This window comes from Ammospiza caudacuta, chromosome 1, assembly GCF_027887145.1.
Source record: "Ammospiza caudacuta isolate bAmmCau1 chromosome 1, bAmmCau1.pri, whole genome shotgun sequence".
NCBI classification, from domain to species: Eukaryota; Metazoa; Chordata; class Aves; order Passeriformes; family Passerellidae; genus Ammospiza; species Ammospiza caudacuta.
In genome coordinates this window covers 156,069,098-156,086,432 of record NC_080593.1, presented here as the reverse complement: position 1 = coordinate 156,086,432, position 17,335 = coordinate 156,069,098, and the positions used below count along the sequence as shown (strand labels likewise).

Here is a 17,335-nt window from a genome sequence, read left to right as displayed (position 1 = left end):
ATTTGGTGGGAAATTTTGGGTTGAAATTGGGGAATTCTCCCAAAATTTTGGGCAAGAATTTGGGGAAAGTTCTGGGTGAAGATACAACAAAAATGGGGAGAAATTTTAGGAAAAAACCAAGAAAAAATGGGGGAATTTGGGGGTAAAAGTTGGGAAGTTTTTAAGAAAACTTGGTGGAAAATTGGGACGAAAATGGAGAAATTTTAGGAAAAAAATTTGGTAAAAAATGGAAATTTTTATTTCTTTTTTCCAGGTGCCCTCCCCTGGCGTTCCTGCTGTCCGGGGGCCCCTCAGGAATTTCGGGAATTTCAGAGAATTTGGGAATTTCAGAGAATTTGGGAATTTCGGGGTCCCTGGAGTTCGACGCCGTCGCCCTGAGCGACTCCATGGGCTGGGAGTTCTCCAGGGTCACAAACTCCATCAAAAATGGTAAAAATTGGGAATTTGGGGGGAAATTTGGGAATTTTTGGGAATTCTGGGAGAATTTGGGGGAAATTTTTGGGAAAATTGGGAGAATTTCAAAGAAATTTTTGGGAAACTTTGAAAAAAATTGGGGAAATTTTGGGAAAAATTTGAAGAAAATTTGGAGATTTCAAGGAGCTTTTGGGGAAATTTTTAAGAAAATTGGGAGAATTTTTAAAGGAATTTTGGGGAAATTTTGAAGAAAATTGGGAGAATTTTTAAAGGAATTTTGGGGAAATTTGGAAGAAAATTGGGAGATTTTTTTGGAAATTTTGGAAAAATTTGAAGAAAATTGGGAGAATTTGAAATAAGTTTTGGAGAAGTTTGAAGAAAACTTGGAGAAATTTTGGGAAATTTTGGAAAAATTTTGAAGAAAATTGGGAGAATTTTAAATAAATTTTGGGGAACTTTTAAAGAAAACTGGGAGAATTTTAAAGTTGGGAAAACTTTTGAAGAGAATTTGGAGATTTTTTGGGAAATTTTGGAAAAATTTGGAAGAAAATTTGGAGGCCCTGAGCGACTCCATGGGCTGGGAGTTCTCCAGGGTCACAAACTCCATCAAAAATGGTAAAAATTGGGAATTTTGGGGGAAATTTGGGAATTTTTGGGAATTCTGGGAGAATTTGGGGGAAATTTTGAAGAAAATTGGGAGAATTTCAAAGAAATTTTTGGGAAACTTTGAAGAAAATTGGGAGAATTTTTGGGAAATTTTGGGGAAATTTGAAGGAAATTGGGAGAATTTCAAAAAAGTTTTGGGGGAATTTTGAAAAAAATTGGGAGAATTTTTGGGAAATTTTGGGAAAAATTTCAAGAAAACGTGGAGATTTCCAAAAGCTTTTGGGGAAATTTTGAAGAAAATTGGAAGAATTTTGGGGAAATTTTGAAAAAATTTGGGAGAATTCTTGAGAAATTTTGGAAAAATTTAAAAAGAAATTGGAGATTTCAAAGAGATTTTCAAAACATTTTGAAAAAAATTGCAAGAATTTCAAATAAATGTTTGGGAAATTTTGAAGAAAATTGGGAGGATTTTAAAGAAATTGTGAAGAAAATTGGGAGAATTTTTGAAAAATTTTGGGAAAATTTTGAAGAAAATGGGAAGATTTTTTGAAAAATTTTGAAGAAAATTGGGAGAATTTTAAATAAATTTTTGGGGAAATTTTGAAGAAAATTTGGAGAATTTTAAATAAATTTTTGGGGAAATTTTGAAGAAAATTGGGAGAATTTTAAATAAATTTTGGGAAATTCTGAGGGAATCTCAGGGGATTTTTAGGAGAATTTTTTGGGAATTTTGGGAATTGCATGGGAATTTTATATCAGAATTTTGGGACAATTCTGAGAAAATTTTGGGGGAATTTTGTGGAAATTCTGGGGGAATTTTGGGAGAATTTTGGGGGGACATTGAGGGAATTTTCTGAGAATTTTGGGGGGACATTGAGGGAATTTTGGAGATTTTTCAGGGGAATTTTGGGGAAATTTTGAGAGAATTTTGTGGGAGAATTTGGGGGGAATTTTGGGAATTCCAAGGAAATTTTATATCAGAATTTTGGCACAATCCTGAAAAATTTTGGTGGAATTTCAAGGGAGTATTGGGAGAATTTTGCGTGAATTTTGTGTGAATTTTGGGAGTTTTTGGGGAAATTGGGGGAATTTCAGAGAGAATTTTGAGGGGAATTCTGTGAGAAATCGGGAGAAATTTTGGGGGAATTTTTGGAGAATTTTGTGGGAATTTTCCGGGATTTCCCTGGGAATTTTGAGAGCATTTGGGGAGAATTCTGTGGGAATTTGGGGAGAAATGTTGGGAATTTGAGGGGATTCTGAGAGAGATTTGGGAGAATTTTGGGAGAATTTCTGGGGAGTTTGGAGGGATTTCCACGGGAATTTGGGAGGGAAATTCGGGGAAATTCTGGGGGAATTTTGGGAGAATTTGGGGGATTTTTTCAGGGGAATTTTGGGAAAATTTTGGGAGAATTTTGGGAGAATTTTCGGGGGACATTGAGGGAATTTTCTGAGAATTTTTGGGGGGACACTGAGGGAATTTTGGAGATTTTTCATGGGAATTTTGGGGAAATTCTGAGGGAATCTCAGGAGATTGTTGAGGAGAATTTTGGGGAAATTTTGGGAATTCCATGGGAATTTTATATAAGAATTTTGGGGCAATTCTGAGAAAATTTTGTGGGAATTTTGAGGGAATTCTTGGGAAATTTGTTGAAGTTTTGGGAAAATTTTGTGAATTTTGGAGGGAGTTCCTTGGGAATTTTGGGAGAATTTCAGGAGAACTTTGAGGGAATTGCACAGGAATTTGGGGAGGATTTGGGGAATTGTTTTGGGGGATTTTCAAGGAATTTTGGGAGGATTTTTAGAATTTGGGTCAAATTCTGGGGGAGTTTGGAGGGATTTTCGTGGGAATTTGGGTGAATTTGGAGAGAATTTGGGGAATATTTTGGATATTCTGTGGGAATTTTGGTGGAATTTTGGGAATTCCATGGGGAGTTTTGGAGAATTTTGGGCAAACTTTGGGATTATTTTGGGGAAATTTCAGGGAAACTTTGAGGGGATTTGGGAAGTTTGGAAGAATTCAAAAGAATTTTAAGAGAATTTTGGGGGAATTTTGGAGGGAATTCCTTGGGAGAATTTGGGGGAATTCTGGGAGATTTTTGGGAGAATTTGGGGGGATTTTCAGGAGAACTTTGGTGGAATTTTAGGAGAAATTTTGGGACATTTGGGAGGGAATTCTGGAGGGGAATTTTGGGGAAATCGTGTGGGAATTTTATGAGAATTTGAGAGAATTTTGGGGGGATTTTGAGGGAATTTTTGGAGAATTTCCATGGGAATTTTGGAGGGAATTTTGTGGGAAATTTGGGAGAATTTTGGGGGGATTTTTAGAGAATTTTGGGGGAATTTCTGGTGGAATTTTGAGGGATTTTCATGCAAATTTTGGAGAGAATTCCTTGGGGATTTTGGGGGAAATTTAGAGGGAATTTCATGAGAATTTGGAGGGGAATTGTGGGAGATTTTTGGGACAATTTGGGGGGATTTTCAGGAGAATTTTGATGGAATTTTAGGAGAAATTTTGGGATGATTGGGATGGAATTCTGGAGGGAAATTTTGGGAAAATTGTGTGGGAATCTTATGAGAATTTTGGGGGGATTTTATGAGAATTTTGGGAGAATTTTGGGGGGATTTTGAGGAAATTTTGAGGGAATTCCTTGGGAGAATTTGGAGGGAATTCTGGGAGATTTTTGGGAGAATTTGGGGGGATTTTCAGGAGAATTTTGGTGGAATTTTAGGAGGAATTTTGGGACAATTGGGAGCGATTTCCATGGAAATTTGGGAGGGAATTCTAGAGGAGAATTTTATGAGAATTTTGGGGGAATTTCTTGGGAAATTTGGGAGAATTTTGGGGGGATTTTGAGGGAACTTTGGGAGAATTTTGGGGGGATTTTGAGGGAATTTTGGAGGATTTTCAGGGGAATTTTGAGGGATTTCAGGGGAATTTTGAGGGAATTCTTTGGGAATTTTTGGGTCAATTTTGAGGGAATTCCTTGGGAGAATTTGGAGGGAATTCTGGGAGATTTTTGGGACAATTTGGGGGGATTTTCAGGAGAACTTTGGTCGAATTTTAGGAGAAATTTTGGGATAATTGGGATGGAATTCCGGAGGGGAATTTTGGGAAAATTGTGTGGGAATCTTATGAGAATTTTGGGAGAATTTTATGAGAATTTTGGGAGAATTTTGAGGGATTTTGAGGGAATTTTGGGAGAATTTTCAGGGGAATTTTGAGGGAATTCAGGGGAATTTTGGAGGGAATTCCTTGGGGATTTTGGGGGAATTCTGGGAGATTTTTGGGACAACTTGGGGGGATTTTCAGGAGAATTTTGGTGAAATTGTACGGGAAAATTTGGGTCAATTTGGAGCGATTTCCATGGAAATTTGGGAGGGAATTCTGGAGGGGAATTTTGGGAAAATTGTGTGGGAATTTTATGAGAATTTTTCGGGAATTTCGTGGGAAATTCAGGAGAGTTTTGGGGGGATTTTTGGGAACTTTGGGAGAATTTTCAGAGGAATTTTGAGTGATTTCCGTGAGAATTCCAGGAGATTTTTGGGTGAACTCTGGGCCCATTCTGGGACGATTTTGCGGGAATTTTGTGTGAATTCTGCTGGAATTTTCTGGAATATTTCTGGATTTGCTATTTTGGGGTTGCAGCCTGCAGGAGCTCGGGGATCCAGCTGCAATTCGGGGAGCTCTCGTTGCGTTTCCGCGCCCGGGGGGATCTGAGGCCGCGGGATTTGGATTTTGTCTGCGAATTTCTCAACTCCTGGGGCAGGAGGAGGGAGAGGGACGAGCTCAGGAGGCTCCGGGAGAGTTTTCGCATCTTCCACAGGTGAGGAGCCCTAAAAAACCCAAAAATTCCTGGAAAAAATTCCTAAAAAATCCTTGAAAAAATAAAAAAAAAACCACCCTGAAATAACTCTGAAAAATCCCCAAAATTCCTGGAAAAAATCCCTAAAAATCCTTGAAAAAATAAAAAAACCCAAAAGTTCCTGAAAAAATCCCGAAAAAATCCTTGAAGAAATAAAATAAAAAATTCCTGAAATAAATTGGAACAATTCACATCTTCCACAGGTGAGAATCCCTAAAAAAACCCCAAAATTCCCGGAAAAAATCCCTAAAAAATCCTTGAAAAAAATAAAAAAACAAACCAAAAATTCCTGAAAAAAATCCCTAAAAGATCGTTGAAAAAAAGTAAAAAAAAACCCCAAAAAATTCCTGAAAAAAATCTCTAAAAAATCCTTGGGAAAAAAAAAAAAAAAACAAAAAAAAAAAAAAACAAAAATTCCTGAAAAAAATCCCTAAAAAATCCTTGAAAAAAATAAAAAAAAAAAACCCAAAAATTCCTGAAAAAAATCCCTAAAAAATCCTTGAAAAAAATATAAAAAACCCCCCAAAAATTCCTGAAAATGATCCCTAAAAAATTCTACAAAAAATAAAAAAAACCTCCAAAAATTCCTGAAAAAAATCCCTAAAAAATCCTTGAGAAAAAAAAGAAAAAAAATTCCTGAAAAAAATCCCTAAAAAATCCTTGAAAAAATTAAAAAAGAACCTCCTGAAATAACTCCAAAAAATTCCAAAAATTCCTGAAAAAAATCCCTAAAAAATCCTTGAAAAATTAAAAAAACCCCTGAAATAACTCTGAAAAATCCCAAAAATTCCTGAAAAAAACCCCTAAAAAATCCTTAAAAAAATAAAAGAAAAAAACCCAAAAATTCTTGAAATCCCATAAAAAATCCTTGAAAAAATAAAAAATACACCAAAAATTCCTAAAAAAATATCTCTAAAAAATCCTTGAAAAAATGAAAGAAAAAAGCCCAAAAATTCCTGAAAAAAATTCCTAAGAAATCCTTGAAAAAATAAAAAAAAAAAAACCCAAAAAATCTCTAAAAAGTCCTTAAAAAAATAAAAGAAAAAACCCCAAAAATTCCTGGAAAAAATCCCTAAAAAGTCCTTGAAAAATAAAAGAAGAAACCAAAAAATTCCTGAAAAAAATCCCTAAAAAATCCTTGAAAAAATAAAAAAAAACCTGAAATAACTTGGAAAAATCCCAGAAAAAAAAAAAAAATCTGAAATAACTCGGAAAAATCCGTGAAAAAATTAAAAAAATTCCTTGGAAACTTCAAAAGAACTCCTGGAAGTTTCATGAAAAAAAAAAACCTAAAAAATCCTTGAAAAAATAAAAAAATAACTCTGAAATAACTCGGAAAAATCCCAAAAATTCCTGAAAAAAAACCCTAAAAAATCCTTGAAAAAATTAAAAAAAAAACCCTGAAATAACTTGGAAAAATCCGAGAAAAAAATTAAAAATAATTCCTTAGAAACTTCAAAAGAACTTCTGGAAGTTTCATGGAAAAAAAATCCTAAAAAATCCTTGAAAAAAAAAAAAAAGAAGCCCTGAAATAACTCGGAAAAATCCCAAAAATTCCTGGAAAAAATCCCTAAAAAATCCCTGGAAAAATAAAGAAAAGCCTGAATTAACTCCAAAAAACCCCAAAAATTCCTGAAAAAAACCCTAAAAAATCTTTGAAAAAATAAATTAAAAAAACTGAAATAACTCTAAAAAAATCCCAAAAAATCTGGAAAAAAACCCTAAAAATCTTTGAAAAAATAAAAAAAATCTCTGAAATAAATTGGAAAAATCCCAAAAATTCCTGAAAAAAACCCTAAAAAGTCCTTGAAAAAATAAAAAAAAACCCCCAAAAACTCCTAAAAAAAAATCCCTAAAAAATCCTTGAAAAAATAAAAAAAAATCCCAAAAATTCCTAAAAAAAAATCCTTGAAAAAATAAAAAAAAACCCCAAAAGTCCTGAAAAAAATCCCTAAAAATCCTTGATAAAAAATAACCCCAAAAATTCCTGAAAAAAATCCTTGAAAAATTCTGGAAAACCTTAAAAAAACCCCCAAAAATTCCTGAAAAAAAAAAAAACTCTAAAAGATCCTTGAAAAAATAAAAAAAAACCCCAAAAATTCCTGAAAAAAATCCCTAAAAAATCCTTGAAAAAAATAAAAAAAAAACCAAAAAATTCCTGAAAAAAATCTCTAAAAATTCCTTGGGAAAAAAAAAAAAAAAAAAAAAAAATTCCTGAAAAAAATCCCTAAAAAATCCTTGAAAAAAATAAAAAAAAAAACCCAAAATTCCTGAAAAAAATCCCGAAAAAATCCTTGAAAAAATAAAAAAAAACCCCCAAAAATTCCTGAAAAATTCCCTAAAAAATCCTTGAAAAAAATATAAAAAACCCCCCAAAAATTCCTGAAAATGATCCCTAAAAAATTCTACAAAAAATAAAAAAAACTCCAAAAATTCCTGAAAAAAATCCCTAAAAATCCTTGAAAAAAAAACAAAACAAAAAAAACAAAAAAAAAAAAAAAAACAAAAATTCCTGAAAAAAATCCCTAAAAAATCCTTGGAAAAATAAAAAAAAAAAAAAACCAAAAATTCCTGAAAAAAATGCCTAAAAAATCCTTGAAAAAAATAAAAAAACAAACCAAAAATTCCTGGAAAAAATCCCTAAAAGATCGTTGAAAAAAATAAAAAAAAACCCCAAAAAATTCCTGAAAAAAATCTCTAAAAAATTCTTAAAAAAAAAAAAAAAACCCAAAAGTTCCTGAAAAAAATGCCTAAAAAATCCTTGAAAAAAATAAAAAAACAAACCAAAAATTCCTGGAAAAAAATCCCTAAAAGATCGTTGAAAAAAATAAAAAAAAAACCCCAAAAATTCCTGGAAAAAAATCCCTAAAAAATCCTTGAAAAAATAAAAAAAAAAACCCAAAAAATCCTGAAAAAAATCCCTAAAAAATCCTTGAAAAAATTAAAAAAAAACCCAAAAATTCCTGAAAAAAATCCCTAAAAGATCGTTGAAAAAAATAAAAAAACAAACCAAAAATTCCTGGAAAAAAATCCCTAAAAGATCGTTGAAAAAAATAAAAAAAACCCCCAAAAATTCCTGGAAAAAAATCCCTAAAAAATCCTTGAAAAAATAAAAAAAAAACCCCAAAAAATCCTGAAAAAAATCCCTAAAAAATCCTTGAAAAAATTAAAAAAAAAAACCAAAAAATCCTGAAAAAAATCCCTAAAAAATCCTTGAAAAAATTAAAAAAAAACCCAAAAATTCCTGAAAAAAATCCCTAAAAGATCGTTGAAAAAAATAAAAAAAAACCCCAAAAAATTCCTGAAAAAAATCTCTAAAAAATCCTTAAAAAAAAAAAAAAACCCAAAAGTTCCTGAAAAAAATGCCTAAAAAATCCTTGAAAAAAATAAAAAAACAAACCAAAAATTCCTGGAAAAAAATCCCTAAAAGATCGTTGAAAAAAATAAAAAAACAAACCAAAAATTCCTGGAAAAAAATCCCTAAAAGATCGTTGAAAAAAATAAAAAAAAACCCCAAAAATTCCTGAAAAAATCCCTAAAAAATCCTTGAAAAAATAAAAAAAAAAACCCAAAAAATCCTGAAAAAAATCCCTAAAAAATCCTTGAAAAAATTAAAAAAAAACCCAAAAATTCCTGAAAAAAATCCCTATAAAGTCCTTGAAAAAATAAAAAAAAAACCCTGAAATAACTTGGAAAAATCCCAGAAAAAAAAAAAAAAGAAAATCTGAAATAACTTCAAAAAATCCGAGAAAAAATGAAAAATAATTCCTTGGAAACTTCAAAAGAAGCCCTGGAAGTTTCATGGAAAAAAGCCTAAAAAATTTCAGCCAAAATCCTGAAAATTCCAAAGAAAAATTTCCAGATTTTCCACAGGTGAGAGTTCCTAAAAAACCCAAAAATACCGAAAAATTTCACCCAAAAATTCATTGGAAAAGTTTTAAAAAATGGTTTAAATTTTTTAAATTTAAAAATTTAAGAAATTCAAGCAAGTTCCATAGAAAATTCAATAGAAAAGCTCAAAAATAAAATCCTGAAAAATAAACACCCCCAAATTCTGTGGAGAATCCAAAAAAAATCCTTGAAAAAAAAAATTCAATGGAGAAATTCTGGAATTCCTTTAAAAAATGGCAAAAATTCTGTGGGAAAATAAGAATAAATCTATGGAAAAGTTGAAATATTTCTCAATTAAAATCCAAAAAAAATTTCGTGGAAAAATCCCAAAAATTTCAGCCAAAATCCTGAATATTCCGAAAAAAAATTTCCAGATTTTCCACAGGTGAGAGTTCCTAAAAAACCCAAAAATACTGAAAAATTCCACCCAAAAATTCATTGGAAAAGTTTTAAAAAATGTTTTAAATTTTTTAAATTTAAAAATTTAAGAAATTCAAGCAAGTTCCATAGAAAATTCAATAGAAAAGCTCAAAAATAAAATCCTGAAAAATAAACACCCCCAAATTCTGTGGAGAATCCAAAAAAAATCTTGAAGAAAATAAGTTCAATTCAAAAATTCTGGAATTCCTTTAAAAAATGCCAAAAATTCTGTGGGAAAATGAAAATAACTCCATGGAAAAATAGGAATATTTCTAAGTAAAATGGCAAAAAAACCTGTGGAAAAATCCCAAAAATTTCAGCCAAAATCCTGAAAATTCCAAAGAAAATTTTCCAGATTTTCCCCAGGTGAGAACTCCAAAAATACCGAAAAATTTCACCCAAAAATTCATTGGAAAATTTTTTTAAAAATCCTGAAAAAAATCCCATCCAAAACCTTCAAATTCTGGGGAAAATCCGAAAATTCATCTCAAAACTCAACGCTGCTTTTCCAAAAAAATCTCTTAAAATTCTTTTAAATTCATCTGACAACGGGATGATGTTTCTTAAAAAAATTCTAGAAAAGACCCTGGAAATTTTCACTCCTTTCCCCAAAAACCCCAATTTTTTTCCCCAAAAATTCCCAATTTTTTTCCCAGTAAAAATCCCCCAAAATTCCCATTTTTTTTGCCCAAAATTCCCTTTTTTTTCCCCAAAACTCTCAAATTTTTCCCCCAAAAATTCCCAAATTTTTTCCCAATAGAAATCTCCCAAAATTCCCAGTTTTTTTTTCCCAGAATTCTTCCACAAAATTCCCTTTTTTTCCCCCAAAACTCCCAAAATTTTTCCCCAAAAATTCTTTTTTTCCCCCCCAAAATTCCCATTTCTTTTCCCCAAACTTCCCATATTTTTTTCCCCAAAATTTTTCCTCAAAATTTCCATTTTTTTCCCCAAAACTCCCAAATTTTTTCACCCAAAAGTCCCAAAATTTTACCCAAAACTTCCCATTTTTTCCCAAAATTCCCAAATTTTTTCCCCAAAATTCCCAAATTTTTTCCCCAAAATTCCCAATATTTTTCCCCAAATTCCCTTTATTTTTCACAAATCCCCAAATTTTCCCCCCAAATTCCCAATTTTTTCCTCCAAATTCCCTTTTTTCCCCCAAAACTCCCAAATTTTTTCCCCAAGAATTCCCTTTTTTCCCCCAAAATTCCCAATTTTTTACCCCAAAATTTTTCCCCCAAACTCCCAAATTTTTCACCCAAAATTCCCAAAGTTTTACCCAGAACTCCCATTTTTTTAACCCAAAAATTCCCGTGGTTTTCCCCAAAATTCCCATTTTTAACCCAAAAATTTTCAGTTTTTTTCCCAAAAAAACAAAATTCCCAAATTTTTCCCCAAAAAATTCCCGGTTTTTTTCCCCAAAATTCCCAACTTTTTCACAAAAAATTCCCAAAATTTTCCCCAAAATTCACGAGTTTTTTGCGCAAAAATTCCTGATTTTTTTCCCAATATTCCCAAATTCTTCACCCAAAATTTCTATTTTTTTAAGGCAAAAATTTCCCGTTATTTTTGCCAAAAAACTAGAATTGCCAATTTTTTTCCCCATAATTTTTCCCCAAAATTCCCAATTTTTTTGCCCCCAAAATTTTTCCCCAAAACTCCCAAATTCTTCCCCTAAATTTCCATTCTTTTTCCCCAAAACTCCCAAGTTTTTTCACCCAAAATTCCCAAAATTTTACCCAAAAATTCCCAAATTTTTCCCCCCAAAATTCCCAATTTTTTCCCCCAAATTCCCTGTTTTTCACAAATCCCCGAATTTTCCCCCAAAATTCCCAAATTTTTCCCCCCAAAATTCCCATTTCTTTTCCCCAAAACTCCCAAATTTTTCCCCAAAATTTCCATTTTTTTCCCCAAAACTCCCAAATTATTTCACCTACAATTCCTGAAATTTTACCCAAAACTCCCATTTTTTTAAGCCAAAAATTCCCATTTTTTCCCCAAAATCCCCAATTTTTTTTCCCAAAATTCCCAAGTTTTTTCCCTAAAATTCCCATTTTTGTAACCCAAAAATTCTCGATTTTTTTTCCCAAAAAAACCAAAATTCCCAAATTTTTCCCCCAAAGTTCCCAAATTTTTCCCCCAAATTCCCTTTTTTCCCTCAAAATTCCCAAATTTTTCCCCCAAAATTCCCAATTCATTTCCCCAAAATTCCCAAATTTTCCCCCAAAATTCCCTCATTTCCCCTTAAAATTCCCAAATTTTTCCCCCAAAACTCCCAAATTTTCCCCCAAAATTCTCAAATTTGTCCCCAAAAATTCCCGGGTTTTTTTCCCAAAATTCCCAGATTTTTCACCCAAAATTTTCTCCAACATTCCCATTTTTTAACCCAAAAATTCCTGGTTTTTTCCACAAAAATTCCCTTTTTTTCTCCCAAAAGTCCCCAATTTTTTCCCCCAAAGTCCCACATTTTTCCCCCTAAAATTCCCTTTTCTTCCCCCAAAATTCCCAAATTTTTCCCCAAAATTCCCAAATTTTTCCCCAAAACTCCCAAATTTTTCCCCAAAATTCTCAAATTTGTCCCCAAAAATTCCTGGGGTTTTTTTCCCAAAATTCCCAGATTTTTCATCCGAAATTCCCAAAATTTTCTCCAAAATTCCCTTTTTTTAACCCAAAAATTCCTGGTTTTTCCCCAAAAATTCCCTTTATTTCCCCCAAAACTCCCAAGTTTTTCCCCAAAATTCCCAAATTTTTCCCCCAAAATTCCCAAATTTTCCCCCAAAACTCCCAAATTTTTCCCCAAAATTCTCAAATTTGCCCCCAAAAATTCCCGGGTTTTTTTCCCAAAATTCCCAGATTTTTCACCCAAAATTTCCAAAATTTTCCCCAATATTCCCCTTTTTTAACCCAAAAATTCCTGGTTTTTTCCCCAAGAATTCCCTTTTTTTTTTTCCCAATACTCCCAAATTTTTTCCCCCAAAATTCCCAAATTTTTTCCCCAAAACTCCCACATTTTTCCCCCAAAATTCCCAAATTTTTCCCCCAAAATTCCCAATTTTCCTGCATTTCCAGCGTGGCAGCCGCCCCAAAGGGATCCCGGGAGCGGCTCCGGGAGCTTTTCCTGCCAAAATTCCCAAAATTCCCAAAAATCTCCCAAAGCTTCTCCAACAAAACCCCAAAAAATGCCACAAAAAAAATCCCAAAATTCCTCCAAAACCAATCCCAAAATTGCTCTAAAAAACCCAAAAAAATCCCCCCAAAATTCCCATTTTTTAAACCCAAAAACTCCCAAATCTTTTCCCCAAAATTCCCATTTTGTTAACCAAAAAATTCCCATATTTTTTTTCCAAAATTGCCTTTTTTCCCCAAAATTCCCTTTTTTCCCCTTAAAATTCCAAAAATTCTTCCCCAAAGATTCCCAATTTTTCCCCAAAATTCCCAAAATTTTTCCCCACAATTTTTCCCCAAAAGTCCCTAATTTTTCCCCAAAATTTCCATTTTTTTCCCCAAAACTCCCAAATTTTTCACCCAAAATTCCCAAAATTTTTCACCCAAAATTCCCCAAATTTTTCCCTAAAATTCCCTTTTTTCCCCCAAAACTCCTAAACTTTCTCCCCAAAATTCCCATGGTTTTTACCCCAAAATTCCCATTTTGTTAACCAAAAAATTCCCATATTTTTTTTCCAAAATTGCCTTTTTTCCCCAAAATTCCCTTTTTTCCCCTTAAAATTCCAAAAATTTTTCCCCAAATATTCCCAATTTTTCCCCAAAATTCCCAAAATTTTCCCCCAAAATTTTTCCCCAAAATTTTCCCCAAAATTTCCATTTTTTTCCCCAAAACTCCCAAATTTTTCACCCAAAACTCCCAAATTTTTCCCCCAAAATTCCCAAAATTTTTCCCTAAAATTCCCTTTTTTTCCCCAAAACTCCTACATTTTCTCCCCAAAATTCCCATGTTTTTTACCCCAAAATTCCCGATTTTTTCCCCAAAATTCCCTCATTTCCCCTTATAATTCCCAAATTTTTCCCCCCAAAATTCCCTTTTTTTCCCCGAAAATTCACAATTTTTTTCCCCAAAATTCCCGAATTTTTTCCTTAAAATTCCCATTTTATTAACCAAAAAATCCCTTTTTTTCTCCCAAAATTCCCGAATTTTTTCCCCCCAAAAGTCCCAAATTTTTTCCCAAAAATTCCCAATTTTTTTCTTCCAAAATTCCCGTTTTTTTAAGGGAAAATTCCGGATTTTTTCTGGATTTCAGCGTCGCGTCGGCCCCGCGGGATTTGCAGGAGCGGCGGCTGCGGGAGCGGCTCCGGGAGCTTTTCCTGCCAAAATTCCCAAAATTCCCAAAGCTTCTTCAAGAAAATCCTAAAAAAATGCCACAAAAAATTCCCAAAATTCCTCCAAAACCAATCCCAAAATTGCTCTAAAAAACCCAAAAAAATCCCCCCAAAATTCCCATTTTTTAAACCCAAAAACTCCCAAATCTTTTCCCCAAAATTCCCATTTTGTTAACCAAAAAATTCCCATATTTTTTTTCCCAAAATTGCCTTTTTTCCCCAAAATTCCCTTTTTTCCCCTTAAAATTCCAAAAATTCTTCCCCAAAGATTCCCAATTTTTCTCCAAAATTCCCAAAATTTTTCCCCACAATTTTTCCCCAAAAATCCCTAATTTTTCCCCAAAATTTCCATTTTTTTCCCCAAAACTCCCAAATTTTTCACCCAAAACTCCCAAAATTTTTCCCCCAAAATTCCCCAAATTTTTCCCTAAAATTCCCTTTTTTCCCCAAAACTCCTAAACTTTCTCCCCAAAATTCCCATGTTTTTTACCCCAAAATTCCCATTTTGTTAACCAAAAAATTCCCATATTTTTTTTCCAAAATTGCCTTTTTTCCCCAAAATTCCCTTTTTTCCCCTTAAAATTCCAGAAATTCTTCCCCAAAGATTCCCAATTTTTCCCCAAAATTCCCAAAATTTTTCCCCACAATTTTTCCCCAAAATTTTTCCCCAAAATTTCCATTTTTTTCCCCAAAACTCCCAAATTTTTCACCCAAAATTCCCAAAATTTTTCACCCAAAATTCCCCAAATTTTTTCTTAAAATTCCCTTTTTCTCCCCAAAACTCCTAAACTTTCTCCCCAAAATTCCCATGTTTTTTACCCCAAAATTCCCGATTTTTTCCCCAAAATTCCCTCATTTCCCCTTATAATTCCCAAATCTTTCCCTCAAAATTCCCTTTTTTTCCCCCAAAACACCCAAATTTTTCCCCGAAAATTCACAATTTTTTTCCCCAAAATTCCCGAATTTTTTCCTTAAAATTCCCATTTTATTAACCAAAAAATCCCTTTTTGTCTCCCAAAATTCCCAAATTTTTTCCCCCCAAAAGTCCCAAATTTTTTCCCAAAAATTCCCAATTTTTTTCCTCCAAAATTCCCGTTTTTTTAAGGGAAAATTCCGGATTTTTTCTGGATTTCAGCGTCGCGTCGGCCCCGCGGGATTTGCAGGAGCGGCGGCTGCGGGAGCGGCTCCGGGAGCTTTTCCTGCCAAAATTCCCAAAATTCCCAAAGCTTCTTCAAGAAAATCCTAAAAAAATGCCACAAAAAATTCCCAAAATTCCTCCAAAACCAATCCCAAAATTGCTCTAAAAAACCCAAAAAAATCTCCCCAAAATTCCCATTTTTTAAACCCAAAAACTCCCAAATCTTTTCCCCAAAATTCCCATTTTGTTAACCAAAAAATTCCCATATTTTTTTTCCAAAATTGCCTTTTTTCCCCAAAATTCCCTTTTTTCCCCTTAAAATTCCAAAAATTCTTCCCCAAAGATTCCCAATTTTTCCCCAAAATTCCCAAAATTTTTCCCCACAATTTTTCCCCAAAATTTTTCCCCAAAATTTCCATTTTTTTCCCCAAAACTCCCAAATTTTTCACCCAAAATTCCCAAAATTTTTCACCCAAAATTCCCCAAATTTTTTCTTAAAATTCCCTTTTTCTCCCCAAAACTCCTAAACTTTCTCCCCAAAATTCCCATGTTTTTTACCCCAAAATTCCCGATTTTTTCCCCAAAATTCCCTCATTTCCCCTTATAATTCCCAAATCTTTCCCCCAAAATTCCCTTTTTTTCCCCCAAAACACCCAAATTTTTCCCCGAAAATTCACAATTTTTTTCCCCAAAATTCCCGAATTTTTTCCTTAAAATTCCCATTTTATTAACCAAAAAATCCCTTTTTTTCTCCCAAAATTCCCGAATTTTTTCCCCCCAAAAGTCCCAAATTTTTTCCCAAAAATTCCCAATTTTTTCCTCCAAAATTCCCGTTTTTTTAAGGGAAAATTCCGGATTTTTTCTGGATTTCAGCGTCGCGTCGGCCCCGCGGGATTTGCAGGAGCGGCGGCTGCGGGAGCGGCTCCGGGAGCTTTTCCTGCCAAAATTCCCAAAATTCCCAAAGCTTCTTCAAGAAAATCCTAAAAAAATGCCACAAAAAATTCCCAAAATTCCTCCAAAACCAATCCCAAAATTGCTCTAAAAAACCCAAAAAAATCTCCCCAAAATTCCCATTTTTTAAACCCAAAAATTCCCAAATTTTTTCCCCAAAATTCCCATTTTGTTAACCAAAAAATTCCCCTTTTTTTTTCCAAAATTGCCTTTTTTCCCCAAATTTCCCTTTTTTCCCCTTAAAATTCCAAAAATACTTCCCCAAATATTCCCAATTTTTCCCCAAAATTCCCAAAATTTTTCCCCAAAAGTCCCTAATTTTTCCCCGAAATTTCCATTTTTTTCCCCAAAACTCCCAAATTTTTCACCCAAAATTCCCAAAATTTTTCACCCAAAATTCCCCAAATTTTTCCCTAAAATTCCCTTTTTTCCCCCAAAACTCCTAAACTTTCTCCCCAAAATTCCCATGTTTTTTACCCCAAAATTCCCATTTTGTTAACCAAAAAATTCCCATTTTTTTTTTCCAAAATTGCCTTTTTTCCCCAGAATTCCCTTTTTTCCCTTAAAATTCCAAAAATTTTTCCCCAAATATTCCCAATTTTTCCCCAAAATTCCCAAAATTTTTCCCCAAAAGTCCCTAATTTTTCCCAAAATTTCCATTTTTTTCCCCAAAACTCCCAAATTTTTCACCCAAAATTCCCAAAATTTTTCACCCAAAATTCCCCAAATTTTTCCCTAAAATTCCCTTTTTTCCCCCAAAACTCCTAAACTTTCTCCCCAAAATTCCCACGTTTTTTACCCCAAAATTCCCATTTTGTTAACCAAAAAATTCCCATATTTTTTTTCCAAAATTGCCTTTTTTCCCCAAAATTCCCTTTTTTCCCCTTAAAATTCCAGAAATTCTTCCCCAAAGATTCCCAATTTTTCCCCAAAATTCCCAAAATTTTTCCCCACAATTTTTCCCCAAAATTTTTCCCCAAAATTTCCATTTTTTTCCCCAAAACTCCCAAATTTTTCACCCAAAATTCCCAAAATTTTTCACCCAAAATTCCCCAAATTTTTTCTTAAAATTCCCTTTTTCTCCCCAAAACTCCTAAACTTTCTCCCCAAAATTCCCATGTTTTTTACCCCAAAATTCCCGATTTTTTCCCCAAAATTCCCTCATTTCCCCTTATAATTCCCAAATCTTTCCCCCAAAATTCCCTTTTTTTCCCCCAAAACACCCAAATTTTTCCCCGAAAATTCACAATTTTTTTCCCCAAAATTCCCGAATTTTTTCCTCCAAAATTCCCATTTTTTTAACCAAAAAATCCCTTTTTTTCGCCCAAAATTCCCAAATTTTTTCCCCCAAAAGTCCCAAATTTTTTCCCAAAAATTCCCAATTTTTTTCCTTCAAAATTCCCATTTTTTTAAGGGAAAATTCCGGATTTTTTCTGGATTTCAGCGTCGCGTCGGCCCCGCGGGATTTGCAGGAGCGGCGGCTGCGGGAGCGGCTCCGGGAGCTTTTCCTGCCAAAATTCCCAAAAATCCCAAAGCTTCTTCAAGAAAATCCCAAAAAATGCCACAAAAAATTCCCAAAATTCCTCCAAAACCAATCCCAAAATTGCTCTAAAAAACCCAAAAAAATCTCCCCAAAATTCCCATTTTTTAAACCCAAAAACTCCCAAATCTTTTCCCCAAAATTCCCATTTTGTTAACCAAAAAATTCCCTTTTTTT

At 33.2% G+C, this 17,335-nt stretch overlaps 1 protein-coding gene across 1 annotated transcript in view; it reads left to right on the top strand.

The window, feature by feature from the left end:
* The first annotated feature begins 199 nt into the window (after positions 1-199).
* Positions 200-17,335, top strand: part of LOC131556284 (ATP-dependent DNA helicase Q4-like) — a 35,973-nt gene continuing 18,837 nt past the window's right edge. Inside the window, exons 1-2 of the mRNA XM_058802764.1 lie at positions 200-429; positions 4,667-4,844. Of these exons, the coding sequence (XP_058658747.1) occupies positions 387-429; positions 4,667-4,844 (221 nt within the window). The 5' untranslated portion in view covers positions 200-386. The remainder of the gene's footprint in view (positions 430-4,666; positions 4,845-17,335) is intronic.